At 38.6% G+C, this 17,368-nt stretch overlaps 1 protein-coding gene across 1 annotated transcript; it reads right to left on the bottom strand.

Annotated features, from left to right (window-relative positions):
• Positions 1-1,250: 1,250 nt before the first annotated feature.
• On the bottom strand, positions 1,251-10,179 carry LOC143878538 (2-oxoglutarate (2OG) and Fe(II)-dependent oxygenase superfamily protein). Its single transcript, XM_077380812.1, has 3 exons — positions 9,505-10,179; positions 2,895-3,204; positions 1,251-1,964 (listed from the first exon to the last, which is right to left on the bottom strand). Exons 1-3 carry the CDS (start codon positions 9,999-10,001, stop codon positions 1,737-1,739), a joined length of 1,035 nt encoding a protein of 344 aa, XP_077236927.1. The 5' UTR covers positions 10,002-10,179; the 3' UTR covers positions 1,251-1,736.
• Positions 10,180-17,368: the final 7,189 nt, after the last annotated feature.

The raw sequence follows: 17,368 nt of genomic DNA, 5'->3' as shown, positions 1-17,368 counted from the left end.
ATAGAGCCCACTATTTTACCCATCTTTGATGGGTGCGTCCCACTATCTCCACCCAAACCAGGCATAGGGTGGGGCCCACCATTTGCACTTCATGTTTTGATGGGGTTTGGCGCAGCTATTCACACCCCTGCATAGCATAGGGCCCACCACTTTACACCTCATGTTTTATGGGGTGGGCCACTACACTATGCATAGGGTATGGCCCACCATTTTACACCCCATGTTCCGATGGGTAGGTCCCCTCATCTCTAGCCAAAGTCATGCATAGGGCGGGGCCCACCATTTTACACATCATGTTTTGGTAGGGTGGAGCCCAACATATTACACCCATGCATAGCATGGGATGAGATTAGTAGCTTTGTTGCAAATTGTTTTATCATATTTTATCTCGTCACGTTCCAACACTATTAGGTGCCAAACTTATATACTAATTATAGGCCAAAGTAGCCTGTTTGGATGCCGAGAAGATTTTGGTTTGGATTTCTCACATTTGCAGCCTTTTTTGCGTTGTAATTTGGATTGGATCAAATTCTTGGATTTCTAATTCAGCAGCTGACAGTAAAAAAAAATCAGATTTCTAAATTTGCTGTCGAAATAAAAAATTGGAAATCCACAGATCTGGCAGTTTCCTTCACCTTTTTGCTCCTCAGCCTCTCCCCTCCAATAGGAAGTACCCCCTTCCCTCTCTGTCTCCCTCTTTATGAGCTTCCGGATCTATTCAATTTGTATTCAAAACTCAATTCCAAATCCAAATACAAAATAGGAGGTATCCAAACGGGCCTAGAGAATTTGTATTCTGAGTTTGCAAAACTCATCAATGGTGTAAATATAGAACCGAATCAATTCTGCAACTTGATACCTATTCGATCCAACGTACAGAGGTAGAACAAAATTACCCTGGAGAGGTTGTCGAATAAGACTGAATTTTGGGTCGGGTTGCATAGCCCTGCCTCCCCACATTGGACTATAAATCAGCCTACGTGCCCTATGGTAGATTGATTATTTTCCACATACCTCGTGCTATTTTATTGTCACAATAATCTAAAATTAATGATAAGTGATATATATTTATATAAAATCAGTTCATCACAATAAAAAATTTCCAATAAATTGATACTAACCATGCTTCCTATGAGACAAACCTTTATTACGTGCATTGTAAAAGTACATAAAGTGTAAAGCATTCTTTGAGTCAAATCCTTTATACACAAATTGCATATGAAAATATCCACATTGTCAAACAAATGGTAAAGAGCTCAACTCATTCAAAATAATTAAAGCATACCCAACTCAATTGTGAAGCTACCTTCACCATTGCCAAATCCTCAAACATTGTGGAAGTGTGGAACACATCAATCTCCATGTCATAACACTGTCAAACAGACACAAAATCCTATACACAAATTGCATATGACAATACCCACACTGTCAAACAATTGGTGACGAGCTCAACTCATTCAAAATAAAGCACACCCAGTTCAATTGGGAAGCTACCTTGACCAATGCCAAATGCTATAGCATTGTGGAACACATCAATCTCCATTTCATCACACTCTCACTCGAACATCTCTGTGTCATCACACTCTGTCGAACCACAGAATCCAGAGCCAGACTCAACATCTCTTTCTGCGCCTCAACGTGAACCTTTTCACTTTTTGGCTGTGATTCAAAAATATATTTACACACATGCATCTATACTCACAATTTCAATTGCCTGAGAAGGCTTACATAAGCCATTAAGTTTCGCCGATTCTTTTGGAAATATAAGCCAAGAAATTGTAGATGAAAGCCACTGCGAGCATCATCAACATCTGATCGATTAAAGAGATTGTCTTCACATGATTAAATTTTTGATTGAGAGATGGAGAGTACATGAACTCTAGGTTGTAAGATGGGTTTCCATTAATGCCTGCCTCAAAAATTGGCTCTCCAATAACACTTTCAAATTCACCCTTGCTCCATTCCTAAATCACAATATAAGTTTCATGGTAAGAAAAAGTATTACATTTGGTTTGCAAAACGTTGTAGTAATTTAACATATTGTGAAGCTGTAGTCTAGAAGTGCACTTTTGGTCGATAATAAAAATGCCCTCTTAAGCTTAGGCTACTAACAGGCCTCTTTGGACCATTTTGTTTATGTCTGACCCATAAAGGCTGGTCTGCATCAAAAGACGCATTGCCCGTCTGAGCCCAAACTTTGTAATGAGTGTGGTGGATCAAGCCGTGAAAATTCTAGTAATGAGTCCGATGTGAATCCCTTCGCCAATAATCATGAGGATGCTAAGGTTGGGGAGATTCTATCATGATTTTGACACTATTAAGATTGACTTGCAGGAGTTCCAGGGTTGTTTACAACCTGGAGAGTTCCTTGAATGGCTTAGTGTCATTGAGATGATCTTTGATTACAAGGAGACACCCAAAAGCCAACGTGTCAAGCTTACATGGGAAAATGTCTTATAATAGCTTTTGCCATGATTGGAACGGATTACAGAAAAATCAAACACATGGGTGGAAATGAAGTCATTTTCAAGAAAACCCGAAGTGGGTGGAATATAGGGAAAGGGGGTGGAAATATCATTTTCCATCAAAATTTAAATGGGAATCATAAGATGAGATGAACTTAGATGATGCAGTTAAGAGACAACAATCTTGTGATTGGGCACCAGCATGATGTCATCCTCACTCCACCAACTACACAATAAGGGCAATCTAATGTGTTTTTTTAGGCAAATGTATCTCCATGAAGAGCCTAACAAATAAGAATTTTATGTTGTATGTCAAATGAGTGTGCCCAACCACAAATGTCTCATATAAATTCATATCTTATTACCACTCCCACTTTTCAAATCAAACTCGATCATTTGTTACAGACAGATGAGTATAGATGTCATTACCTGAAGTTGTTTTCCAATGGTGACGACAATGGCGCTGATGGCTGTATTAAAAGAAAGCGAACCTTGTCGAGACTGGACATGGAATTCGACTTCTTTGCAGAAAAGAAGGAGGCTTAAAGCATGAGAAGAGCCTTCGTTTCTGTCTTGTGGCTTGTCAGCGAAAAGATCACCGCTGTATTTGTGTAAGCACAAAATTGATTCTGTCTCTGGGGTTGTTTTCTGCCATTGCTTTGTTGCATTTTCTGAGAGCATCTGAATCACTATCTTGGCTACGCTCTCTAGTTGAATGAAAATATTCTCCATTTTCTCACTGAAATTTGAGATAATATATTAGGAAACATATTACTTAAGTTCATCACATTGGATTGTCTAGGCAATTTCTCAAAAAGACATTTCGCCTCATGGCTTTTTGCGAAATTGCCTAACACAATCCCTCATAGGTGTTGTCCTTGTAGACCATTGATTGCTTTATATTAATAAGGGGTTGTTTGATTGCGGGATAAGAACCTTGAATAAGTCATTGCCCGGATTGCCTGTTGTACTGAATAGCTTGTCCTAAATTAGTTTATCTTTTCTTTGTCAACATTGTTTTCTATCATGAAATTATTTGTCTGTTTGTTCCTTATCCCATGGAAATGACCAAGATACCTATCTTATGAAAAAATGAGCAAAATAATTTGATAATTTTATATGAAATAGGAGGTGTTTTTTTTTTATAGAGAGATTTGCTAGGGACCTTCGCAGAAAAGCATTTCGCGGCTGTTTGTTACATGAGAGAGCAGCCACACAGGCTCACTTTTAATTCATATATGGTGGCTACTCCCTCTCGCAACAAACAGCCACGAAATGCCTTTCTGCGAAAGTCCCTAGCAAATCCCTTTTTAAAAGATATTGAGTATTTTGATATTTGTTGACAGTCATTTTTCATGATAGGGTCTCTTACTTTTTACTTTTCTCAAACTTATTATGGAAACACACTTTATGTAAGGGTATTTTGTTCATTTTCTATGAGGTGAAGATATTTTAGTTAATTTTTCATGAAATAAGGGTACATTATTCATTTTACAAGATAGGAGTATTTTAGTTACTTTCTAAAAGATATAGGTATTTTGGTCATTTTCTATGGAATAGAAGTATTTGGTTTATTTTTTATGACATGAGGTGTTTTGGTCATTTTATGAAAAGGGATTTTTTGCTCATCTCTTATGAAATATGGGTTATTTTTCCTTTTTTGGTTTTTCTAAAAATTTATTTTGTTGGCTTCATTTTCTAGGTTAAAGTCTTAAGTTGGGATTGTTTCTGTTATGAACTGTTAAAGTGTAAAGATTAAATACTACCTTTCTCCAACAGCTTGAGCTATTGGAGAAGTTGGTAAGTTAACATGCTATCAGAGCCAAAGATCTCGAGTTCAAACCTCCTTGATAGCAAAATCCACATGCAATGGCTAAACCCAAAAGTGGGGCCACACGTGAGGGGGAGTGTTAAAGTATAAAGATTAAATACTACCTTTCTCCAACAGCTTGAGCTATTGGAGAAGTTGGTAAGTTAATAAGGAAAAATGATGTGGTAACCTAGAGTAAGGCAGATGGGAGAAACAAATAATAAGAATGTGCCATGTGTGCAAAAAAATTCTATTTTGATTACTTCCCTAAACCAAAGGACTGGTTACACGTCCTGCTCGGTTGAAAAACCAGTTTCCCAAAGCATTACTCATTCAACAAATGGTGAATAAGCATTTGTTCTCAAATAAGTTATGCCCAAATCAACACTAGCATTGTTAAATAATTTGATCAATATCATGTTTTAGCTCTGGCGCAATTCAAAATAGTGCTCGTTAATGAATGGGCTGAATCTCATACATGCAGACCTCGTTCTTTAAGACAAGTCTTTCATTTTGTTTCGTTTCTTTTTACCTAGATTTTTTCATATATTTGCTATTGGTTACCATGTGAAGCCGGGAAGTGATAAATGCGCCCCTTTTCATCACCTGGGACACCCAGCTGCATTACGTGGCAATCAGGTCACTTCATTCTTTAAATGTGAGGTACATCAGCCCCTTTGCGGTCATAGATACACTATAAATATACTGTAGCTGGGTGTCCCATGTAATGAAAAGGGGCGCAATATCATTTCCCTTTTCTCTCTTATGCCCTGCTTGTTTTGAATTTTGAGAAGCAATTGTGAGTCCAAAACTGATTATTGGACTCAAATTTATGATTAATTTTGAGTCTAACATTCAGCATTGGACTCACACAGTTCTCAAAATCCAAAACTATCAAAGGCCTCAATCTCTATGCCCGGACCAAATACGCTTAGGCCCTGTTTCTTTTGAATATGAGAACCCATGAAGGGTTTTCAATTAGGAAAATGATATATTAGCGCCTTTTTTGCCTGGGAAAGCCCCCTCTAGTGTAAAAGAGTAGTCATAAATACGCTAGAAGGGGTTGTCCCAGGTAAAATAAGGGAGAATATATCACTTCCCTCCAATTATAGATCATAATGACTTCATGTAGGTGGGCGTTGGGCCAACTTTTGTTTCTCACAGTAGCCTTGATAAATCCGCCCACTCTCAGACTTAGGACGAATATGCCCCTTTCTACTGTTTCTAGCTTTACAACCCGTACAGCACATACAGCTATACAACCATCTCTCTCCCTCTCTTTCTCCTCAACATGTACTCTTGGTGGGACCTACCCCACATGTATCTCAGCCAGTACTCTCTCGTTTCTCGCTGAGCACAAACCCTGCGTGGGCCCAACAATGAATGGTTTAGATCATTGAATAAGGTGGACTCCATAAAAACTCTACTTTTTAAGAAATCACACGGGCCTACCTTGTTCAAAGATCCAAACCATTCATTTGTTAGGCTCCAACATAAAGTGGCCTTGTCCATAAAATCATCTTTATAGTATGATCCAAACCCTCAAACAACCAAACATTGGTACAACCATAACACTATCTCCCACTCTCAACCTGAACCTTTTGGTGGGGCCAACAACTAAATAGTTTAGATCTTTGAGAAAGGTAGACTCCACCCATACTCTTTCTCAAAACTAATACTCTCTCTCTTCTCTTTTTTAACACAACCCCCAAGTGAGGCCCAAGAATGAACAGTTTAGATCTTTAAAGGTGGACAATATAAAGTATATATATATTTTTTTTAAAGTCACTTCGGCTCACTTTTTAAATAGGCTTTGCCCCAACAATTCTCTTTCTAGGATGATCCTAAGTCTTTATTCATCAAGATTTATACATGACGTCGTCGCATTGGATTGGAGGATTAGTATCGTTCGATGGAGATGATTTTTGGGGCACAACCTATTTATGTTGAGGCCCAAAAAATGAACGGTTTGTTTCATTGAACAAAGTGACTCCAACGAATTTTCTAAAAGTACGTGTTCTTTTTTAGAAAATTAGCTTGGGTCACTTTGTTCAATGATCCAAACCGTTCATTTTTTTAGCCTCAACATAAATAGGTTCTGCCCCAAAAATCAACTGGGCCAAATTTATCAGCATCTTATAACAGGTATTTTGTTCTATGGTGAGAAAGGGCAAACTTATCAACATCTTATAACGGGTATTTTTAAGAAAAATTTTTGGGGTCACTTTGTTCAATGATCCAAACCATTCATTTTTTAAGCCTCGACATAAATAGTTTGTGCCCCAAAAATCATCTCCATCGGATGATACTAACCCTCCAATCCAATAGGAGACGCCGTGTATAAATCTCGACGAATGAAGAGTTAGGATCATCCTAGAAAGATGTTTTTCGGGCAAAGCCTATTTAAAAAGGTGAGTTGTCGAAATGATTTTTTAAGAAAAAATGCACAATATATGGTCCACCTTCACAGATCTAAACCGCTCATTCTTGGGCTCCACTTAGGCTTTGTGTTAAAAAAGAGAAGAGAATATTAGTTACGAGAATAAGCATAGGCGAGGTCTACCTTGTTCAAAGATCTAAACAATTTAGTTGTTGGCCCTACCAAAAGTTCATGTTGAGAGGGGCAGATAGAGTAATGGTTGTATAGGAGCTTAGTTGTTGAAGGATTTGGATCATCCTTTAGAGATGATTTTGTGGACAAGGCTTATTTATGTTGGGGCCCAACAAATGAACGGTTTGGATCTTTGAACAAGGTAGGCCCATGTGATTTTTTTAAAAATAAACATTTATGGGGTCTTAACTTCTTCAAGAGAAAAGTACGGAATGCAGATGAAAGTTTCGAGAAATTACTGATTTCGAGTACTTTTTAGAACAAGCATAAAAAAGGGTGATTCTTCAAAATCAAGTGGGAAAAAGACCCAGTGCCCTTCTGACATCAACAGAGTCCTCCCTTCCTGACAAATTCATAACCCAATTTCAATCATTATCTTTAAATTAATATTTTATTATTTCTCACGATAATTTGCTAAAAACTTGGGGCTGAATCCAAATACCACCTCTTCTTGAGACAAAAAAAATAGATTGCACCAATATTTTTCCCATCCACTCCTCGCCCAATTTCAATTCCACTCCCCATATTCGTCCATTTTTTAACCAAACATTGGAAATAGAATGTCGATTCAAATGCCTGATTGGGCAATCCAAATGCAACCTTAGGGGTGAAGCTATGCTATTTGGTCTTGTCTACCGTTGTCTTCATTTATTACGAGAAGAACAAGCCAGGTACTCAACACTCTCAATCAATGCACACAATTTTTGGGTATGCAAAATCAAGACTGTTGATCTGGTAGAACATCTTTAGGTGGCTCATATTTTTGGGTGAAAACAACTACGTTATTCAATACTAGTGGACAACTAATTCACCAAAATTAATTTGCCAAAATTAATTTTGGATTCGCCAAAATTTTGCTAATATACGTAAGATATTAAGAGATAGAAACAATTTCGCTAAAATCATGTGACATAGTGGAGATTTTTTCTCCAATAAATAGAAACAAAACAATTTTGCTAAAACCATGGGACATAGAGGAGATTTTTTCTCCAATAAATAGAAACATTTTTGCTATTATACGTAGGATATTGAGTAATAGAAACAATTTTGCTAAAAACGTGGGATATGGTGAGATTTTTTCTACAACCCAAATATATCACACGTGGCGCACCCACGTCCTCCAGGATTTTGTTTTACACATTTCTTTTGGTTGAGAACGGAGACATTATTAAATATTTTATTATTTCTCACATCTCTTTTGGCTTAGAACGGTGACGTTATTAATATTTTATTATTTCTCATGTCTCTCTTGGTTAAGAACGTTGTCGGATTCAAGAGTACGCCGCCGGAATAACAAGTACGTCACCGGATTCAAGGAACCCACCGTTCAAAGATATCAAGTAAGCCGTCGGATTCTAGAGACGCCGTTGAAATATAGAGTACGCCGCCTGAATGTCAAGTACGCTGCCAGATTTTTTGGGTTCAAACATATGTTCCAAACGTATCAAGTACGCCGCCGGATTCTGGAGTACGCCGCTGGAATAGAGTACACCTCAGGAATATTAAGTACGCTGCCGGATTTTCTGGGTTCAAACATGTGTTCGAAACGTATCAAGAACGCCACCGGATTCTAGAGTATGCCGCCTGAAACATGGTGTACGCCGGCGGAATTAAGGGGTACGCCGACAGAAATAATTGGTACGCCGCCGGATTCTAGAGTACGCCGCCAGAATATAGAGTACGCCGCCGGAAAATCTTATACGCTGCCGGATTTTCTTGGTTCAAACATGTGTTTCAAACGTATCGAGTACGCAGGCGAAAATATGGTGTACGCTGCGGAATTAAGGGATACGCCGATGGAAATAATGGGTACGCCAGCGGAATCTCATACAGAGAGATGGCGATATTGTTAGAAGACGCCATAGTTCCATATTGATGTCCACGTGTCGTGGATCCGATCATCTATCCATATTGGTGACGGCCAAGATTTAAACGAACCAATGGACTCTGGGTTCAAAGTAAAATTTCAAATCCAAACCAAATCAGCTGTGTACAGAGGTGCCAGCGTTCCAAAAAGTTTTTTAACACGTGTAAAGCATCAATCCGTCTCTGGTTATTTTAAACGGCCAAGATAGAAACAAACCCAAGGTTATGTTGGTTTAAATACATATTCAGACGAATCAAAAGAAACCTTGTGAAACTCGCCAATTTAATGGGCAGTAATGGAAAAGGAAGCTGAAGGACGTTTCTGTTGATGTCAGAAGGGTATTGGGTCTTTTTACCACCCATTTTTTAAGAATCACCCGTTTTTTATATTTGTTTTAGAAAGTAGCCCAAATCCGTAATTTCTCTAAACTTCGTACTTTTCTCCTTCTTCGATGATCTAAACAATTCATTGTTAGGCCCACCACTGATTTATTCTAAATGAGAGAAGAGAGGGTAATGGTTGAGGTAGGGCCCACCAAAAGTTCACGCTGAAGAGAGATCTCCAGCAATGGTTGTACATGTGCTGTACCGGTTGTGAAGCCACAAACCGGTGAAAGGGTGAATTCATCTTGGGAGGGGGCAAATTTATCAAATTTATCATTACCCAATTCATTTTATAAATTCCAAAACAAGTATAGTATAGTGTATACGTATTGGCCGACAAGTAATTAGTTAAGAGTTTGGGTTCTTACCTGAACGTCCGACATCTTTCAGGCCATACTTCTTCTAAAAGCTTCTCCATCATTCCCTTTCTCGACCGATACCAACAGAAGTCCTCCCAATTATTATTCATCCTCACCAAATTCCTCCTCAAACCCATTTTCCTCTCAGCCCGAATCCGAAATTCATTTGCTTCTTCCATCACCAACCTCAACTCCTCGGCCGATATACCGTGACCGATAATCTGAAACACTCCGAGATCAATGGCTGAGATTAGAAGCCTGCGAATTGTAATTTCATCTCTGGATAGAAGCGAGGCAAGATCGATCTCGGCCGGAATCCGGTTCGGGTCTTTCGCCGGGAAGTAAGATTCCGGCAGGTTGAGATCGGGGACTTTGAGGGATTTCTCGAGGAATTCCGAGAGGATTCTATCGTCAATGGCGGCCGATCGGGATCCTTTTCCGGTGGCGATTGGGGAAGGTGGAGGTGCTGAGGATAAGAGGTGGCTCTGGGTGCGTAGGATAGCCATGGACGATACTTTTGGAAGACACGCGAAATCGACTCTGTTCTGAATAGAGAGGGGCTTGCTTTTTGAATATTTGTCTGGGTCCCAAAAAAGTGCGCATAGTGCGTAATGCGCAATTCTTTTCTATTCCGTACTCGCATTTTGAAGCCTATGGGCCCGAGTTTTGGTTCGTGCGTTCACATTGGTATTCAACTTTCCGGGCAAGTTTAAAATTTAGACCGTCTGGTGGATGAGATATCACCTACAAATTATGGATTTATATAAGAAAGCAGAAAACAATTCAGATTAAAATATATTTAGGCTAATGATATTGGCACTACCATGTTTTGATAATTGAACAAACTGATCTTGCCTTTTATTATTTAGCCAGCTCTCAAAAGTTACTACAATTTCCTAAAAAACTCCGAGAAGCCAATTATAAAGGAAAGACAAGCTGAGTTAATTAGTGCAATTACCAAGACATGGTAGTGCCAATATTTATTCTTAAAAGATGAAATGTAAAAGAAGGAAAATACGGAAATGATATACACACTTCCATGTGTAGTTGAAATACTATAGATACGACTAACTGCTGTAAAAATCAATGGTTTAGCTTATCTTAATAGAACCCTAAATGACACTAATGGACATGATTTGAACACAACAACTGTATTCTAACAGTGTCCATTGGATTCATATCCTATAGTCCAAAATTATTTGAGATTGCATCCAAGTGTGGCCACAAATCCAAAGGAACTCCTAGATATAATGGTGGATGTCGATGTACGAAAATATCCTTCATGTTTCGTTCAGTTATATCTATTTACGAGTATTTTTGTGACATCTAAAAAACTACATTAAATGATAAATAAAATTTCATTTTACCACTTTTTATTTGAATCTCTCTCTCTCTCTCTCAACTTTAACCCTAGTTAGGAAAACGTGATTTGGGAAAAAAACGGGACAGGAAAAATTCTAGTTTGATAAGTTCAAAAAAACATAGTCAAAAAACGGAAACATAAATAAATGTGTTTAAAATTTCGTCATCTAAAAAATGGGATTTGCTTGGAACCATCGCTTGAGGCATTTCGCCAAGGGTCTGTCGCATGTCAGACAATCCAAATCTTGAATGATGCCATAGACCATCTGCGAAATGCCTTCTGCGATGGTCCCTAGCAAATCCCCTAAAAAAATATAGTAAGGGCAAAGTTCGCCAAAAACAAGTTTAATAAAGCATTTTAAATGTGTTTAAAATGTTTTCCTAAAAAAATTGAGTTATTTTAATGTTTTCCTTAACTGTGTATTACATAGGTAGGACCTAAGCTACTCTAATGGATAGTTAAAATTCAAGATGGATTGTGACCTAGACTTAAGAAAGTAGGATCTTATAAAATACTCCAAAAAGGATTAGACAGATAAGAGACCCGAACAGATCGTGACTAAGAGATATGGATCTGATCCCAAGTGGATTGGAGCATTTTTCATTAGTAAAAGCTAGGTAAAGTTGCATTGTCTATTCATTTGGAAGGGAAGGTTTTAAGGAAAAGAAACCTTGAAGTGAAGGCTACCAAACCCACGAGTAAAAGAACCCCACCAACTTTTACATTTTTCATATACATATATGCCTATCAATTTTTGAGCATCACAAACCTATATAAAGAAGGGAGATCAAAACCATATAAAAGCAATAAATACACCTTTAAAAAGGTCAAATCAACGGTCATGTCCACCCCCTTTTTATTTGCAACACTAAATCCGTTTTCAAAGTGTTTTACCAACTTTTTATGTTTTAAGAGACACGTTGAAGAAATTGGCAGCTCAGCCAGTTATGGCAGGGATCAAAGTTTTATATCATACCTTCCGTGTGCAAACCATTTCTATCATCCAATAAGGCTACGTTTGGATAGCAGATTTTATTCCAAAATTTTTGGAAAGAAATAATATTTCCAAAGTTCATACCTTATTTTACACAAGAAAAAAAAAATTCACTTAAACCCACCCTTTTCAATTTTTATGTAAGTAGACCTTCAATTTCTGATAATATCACTCTAAATTAAACATATAATCATAACATTTCCCTAAGGAAAACAAAATTCCCAATAAAAAAATTCTTGTTAGAAATGCTTTTCATGCGCTCCAAACATAAATGCTTTTCTTGCGCTCCAAACAAGGAACCAACGTTGGTTTGGATGTGTTTCTATCTCAACGTTAGATTAGAGAACATATGTGTTCTGTATATAGAAATGTTTATTTTACTCCATGGCAAGTGTTGGGGGTAAAATCAGGCAGCCATTTTTATATATGTCGACATGTGGCAATACCCGATAGAATTACTCGACCAGCCAATCACCACATCAAATGTCTCCAGCAACCCCCATTTAGCAAAACAATAAGTCCGGCAGCTGACTGAACAAAAGGACCCTCGCAGTAGAAAGCCTTCACCTGAGAGGCATCCTGGGGCCATCGGACAGGTGGGGAACCCCCGGACCCCCTCATGAAATCACTGCTTGCTGATTCACTCACCTGGACCAGCGCCTCTCATCCGTCTACATCACATCACAAACCTATCTTTTCTGCCTCAAAGTATTACACCAATACCGGCTCCTGCACCAGTGATTATCACAGTGCAATGTCACTGTCACATCGCATCGGAACAGAGAACTTCGCCTATAAAAGGGAACCCTCCACTCCACGTCGGGCGCTTTTTCAATTGGCTTCTGGCCTTTTTTAGCCCACTCCAAGGGTAATGCACTACCATCACTCTCACCCCTAGATGTGCTTATCCACCCAACCTATCCAATGGTCGCCTACTCTACCTCCCCTGTGTATTCAGTTCTCATTTTGGTGCCTCCGTCTGACTCGAGTTTTGAAGGGTTATCCTGAAGTTCCATCTCCAAGTGGTCCCTATTTTTTTGTCTGTGAGAGATGATTGGATCACACACCGAACAGTTCACTCCATACCCAATCACACACCGAACAGATCACTCCATACACGCATTGGGGTGACCTATATCAGTCATTGGAATAGTGACTCAAAGCAGGCAGAATGAGTGCAGTGATTAGATCACGCACTGGACATATCACTTTACAGAATACCCTTTGGATAAGGATTTGGATAAGGTTATTCTGTTATTCAAGACCCTTGGAAATGTCTTAGCCCTAAGGTATCGTTTTGGTCTAGTGGCGCACCTTATGGCTTTGGTCTATCTAATCTGGATTGCTAGCAGATAATATTGGGTAATCAGGTAAATTCATGGGATTAATAGTGATGCCCAACAAGGAATCCCCCACCTATCTTGTAGAGGAATATCATTTACAATTTCAATCTCATCTAAGCCCTTTAAAAAAAAGCTGGATAGCCGATTTGATAAAGTTGTTTATCAAAGGTTTTTTGAAAAGCAATGGTTGTTTTCAAAAGGAATTTGCAAATGCATTTGGATGCTAAAACTAATAGATTCAAAGGTATATCATTAAGTGGGCCCGGGGAGGGGGGGGGGGGGTAATTCATGTCCAAACCACGCAGGACTCAACTCGGTAAATGTAGGATTGGAAGAAGGATATACATGTTGTGAAAGGATGGTGGTAGAATCGGTATGCGCGGCGGAAGCTTAATTGCGCCACAAACAAAAACCTTCGATTCAACCAACCAAACCAAGATCCTAGTTACTAGATTAATGCATGGTGATGAGTTGAACTACAAGAATACAAAACATACCAAATTGATTGACCGTTACCGCTAATCACTACTTGATCTACTCCTCGCTAGGTGCTCGACATTTCTCAAACCACGCCACTTCGTAAGTCGAAGTAATGGCTCCTGTCGTTGCGTGGTTGGAGGAAGAAGAGATGGTTTTTGCTAGGATCTAATCCGAGCACAAAACTGAAATCCACATGGCTTCTATGTTCTTACATGAACTTGAAGTAAATGAGAAGGGGAACTTGGAGAAAGGAGAAACAAATTCTCTATGGAAGGGTTGGATGAATTTTTCATTTGGAAATTTTCTAGATTTTAAAGTGTGGTTGCATGTAAAAAACGTTGCATGTAAAAAACATCTACCCCTATTCTCCTTAAATAGAGCTCCAAGCTCTAATTTCTTTCCTTGTAGGAATCTTCTAGAGTTTGGAAAGCTTGCCTAAATAAAACTTCTTTTAATACTTTGTTTCCAAATATCCCACAAAGCGAAAAACGATTTTAGCTTTTGGGTAGTTTCCAAACTTCAAAAGATTCCCACTAAATAAGAAACCTTCTCCGAGACTCTATTTCCTTTTCTAATTTCCACCAATAGGAAATTAGAAGATTCCAACCAAAGGAATTTAGAACGTACCAGCCATGGATTTCACTTAACTCTCATCCAATAGGATTTGAGTATATTTAAAGACATGCACAATTAACTCACTTAGTCCCGGCCAACAAGATTTAAGCATGAATCCACCAATAGGATTCAACTTAACTCCTAACCAATGTGATTCTAAGTATTAATTGTGCACATGTGAATTAAAACAAGTGTCCACCATAAGCATGGTGTATCTCCTCTTTATATATACATATGTATGCACCCTATAAATGGTGCACCTCCTCTCTGTATCAAATATAGTGGGTCCAACCCATTGCACGCGTACAATCAAATCTAAAACCCGGTGAAATCCCAATAGGCAAACAAAGAGGGGGTGAATTGGGTCTAATTCAAAATTTTGAATTGGGAATGTGTTTAAACCCTAGAAATTGAAAATGCAACTAGCCCTTGTTACTTTTGGAAATTAAAAGTAAAGTGCAAAGTAAAGATGTTACCAATCAAGATGAATGAGGTAGAGGAAGAAAAGATGAACACGATGATTTTAGAGTGGTTCAACCTTAGTCTCTGTACTAAGGTCAACATCCCTCCTTGGCACTTCCACTATGTGATCCTCTTTCTTAACAGGCTGGATCAAGAAACCCTCTTACAAGCTTGATTCACCTTTCTTAGCGGGCCGAATTGAAGACCCTCTTTACAAGCTTGATTCACCTTTCTTAGCTGGCCGAATCGAAGACCCTCTTTACAAGCTTGATTCACTTTTCTTTGCGGGCAGAATCGAAGATCCTCTTTGCAATCTTAAAGAAATAAGAAGAATATAAAGCCTCTATAATTACAAGTTGAACCTCACACAAAAATTATCTCAAAGAAGATTACAAGTAAATCTTAATCCACTTTCAAAAGGGTTTAATCAAGATCAAGGCACAAATGAGGTAGAGAGAGATGTTCAAGGCAAAGAAGGTTTGCAAGTGTTTGTATAGGCCTTAGATATGTTGTTAAACCTTTCTCTTGAGTTAAAATGCAGGTTTAAACCCATATATATATATATATATATATATATATATATATATGAGGAAAGTGTTTCTACTCGGTCCCCTAGATAAGCTTATCTACTCCTCCCTTTAAAAAAATACAGTGGGCCCACGCTGTTTGGATGATCCAAAGCATTCATTTGATAGGTCTTAACATAGATAGGGTGTGCCCAAAAAATTAGCACCAAAGGGTCATCCTAGCCCTTCGTTTTGTAGTGCCTTGTGGTGCCCAGAATGGACACATATAAACATCCACGTTTATATGCGTCCATTTTGGACACGGTGTGCCCAACAAAACGAAGGGCTAGGATGACCCTTTGGTGCTGATTTTTTGGGCACACCCTATCTATGTTAAGACCTATCAAATGAATGCTTTGGATCATCCAAACAGCGTGGGCCCACTGTATTTTTTTAAAGGGAGGAGTAGATAAGCTTATCTAGGGGACCGAGTAGAAACACTTTCCTCATATATATATATATATATATATATATATATATATATATATATATATATATATATATAGCGAAAAATCAAAACTAGCTGTTACACGGGCAAAATGGTAATTCTGTGCAACTTTTAGAACTGCAGTAGCTATATTTTTTAAGTTCCAGTGCACTTCACAGAACTCCGTGGGGTTCCATGGAGTTCCGTGCGCGGAATTCCGTACCTAGATTCCAAATCTTAGCTCCCAACTTGTAAAATTCATATCTCCTTCGTTTCTTATCGGATTCCAATATTCCTGTACTCGATTTGAATGGAAATTATGAGATATTTATGTTAAAAATATTTTTTAAAATGTTTTGGACCATTTATGATAGGATTTATGTGCTGGATCCATTTTTCAAGTGTTAATTTCATGTCTTTCCATTTTGAAACTTAACTTAGCAGTTGGATTTTTGGGCCACTTTGTTTTGGTCACTTTTAAAAATATTTGGGGGTATTTTTTAGTGTGCCTTGATAAAAAATAAGTCCTAAGAGAGGGGTATACATTCTACCATTCTATGCACTCTCTTGAATGATTCTTAAACTAGCCTTCGTTTGATCTTCATTTGAGTGCAAGGCTTGCTTGTGAGATCTTCAATTAGAGCTTCTTACTTTGACACCATCCATGGATGATGCCACCATTGCGTTCAAGCTCTTTTTGTTGGATAATCTTGGTGTAGTGGTTGAACAGAAATGAGAAGAATATAAGAAGATGCTTCAAGGCGCGTAAACGCTTTCCTTAAGACGATATTCACCCCACCAGTAGTGTACAAAGGGGACCACGAACTTGCTTCCAAGATATAATAAAGCCCAGTTCCAAACTGATTGCTTGATAACGTTCTGCACTAAACGGAACCAAGCCTGAATCACCCTTAAATTGTGCAAGTATTTGAGACCCAAGTGTTTTCTGCAGAAAAACAGAATACTTGACTGGATTTCTAAAACAATAAAAACAAGACTTTTTAGGGGATTAAAGGGAGTGTATTGAGTGAGAAATTCTACTGGAATCAGTAGTTTTGGGTATGCCAAAGTAGAAATATGAATTCTGTATAGAATGGGCATTTTCTACTGTTTTTAAAGTTTCTAGTGTCTTTTCACGTTGAAAACACCCTTTCTGGACATCCTTTTAGCGGGTTTGAATTTTGACCGTTAGATCGCGTCCCATCGCGACTCTACTGTCCAGATCAATCCTGGAGTGACCGTTGGCTTGTGTAAAAACCCCTCTAACCCCGTAACCGCTAGATTGCCCATCCAAGGTGCAGATCACACCCTTTGGGCTCTTGACCGTTGTGTAGAAGGTACACAATCCAACGGTCATCATCCACTAGTTGTTTCACTACGATCCGACGGTTCGGATTGCACCCGCTCGAACACTAGCCGTTGGAGCACTAGGCCCGTTGGGCCCAAACTCAAGGCCCAACCCTACCGAACCATTCGGTCTATCCACTTGACCGATCTAACTCGATCTGGATCCAACGGCTCAGATGAAATTTGGAAAAATGAAAGGCTCAAATCGCTCCTCGCTACGATGCGGCTTACGAAGTGCAAAGTGCGCTTTAAAAAGTGCCAATAAAGCACCCATTG

The sequence above is a fragment of the Tasmannia lanceolata genome, unplaced genomic scaffold (assembly GCF_043159265.1).
Source record: "Tasmannia lanceolata isolate RefF3 unplaced genomic scaffold, GAP_Taslan_0.1 ptg000006l, whole genome shotgun sequence".
NCBI classification, from domain to species: Eukaryota; Viridiplantae; Streptophyta; class Magnoliopsida; order Canellales; family Winteraceae; genus Tasmannia; species Tasmannia lanceolata.
Note: the sequence above shows the minus strand (reverse complement) of the source record. Positions and strands in the feature narration are given on the sequence as shown.

What these genes read in the sequence shown, in the direction of transcription:
- LOC143878538 (XM_077380812.1), bottom strand. Translation starts at nt 10,001, where the DNA reads ATGGCTATCCTACGCACCCAGAGCCACCTCTTATCCTCAGCACCTCCA. An exon ending in GAAAGATGTCGGACGTTCAG is followed by an intron (nt 3,205 to 9,504) that starts GTAAGAACCCAA and finishes CTCAAATTTCAG; the next exon opens with TGAGAAAATGGAGAATATTT. An exon ending in CCATTGGAAAACAACTTCAG is followed by an intron (nt 1,965 to 2,894) that starts GTAATGACATCT and finishes ATTGTGATTTAG; the next exon opens with GAATGGAGCAAGGGTGAATT.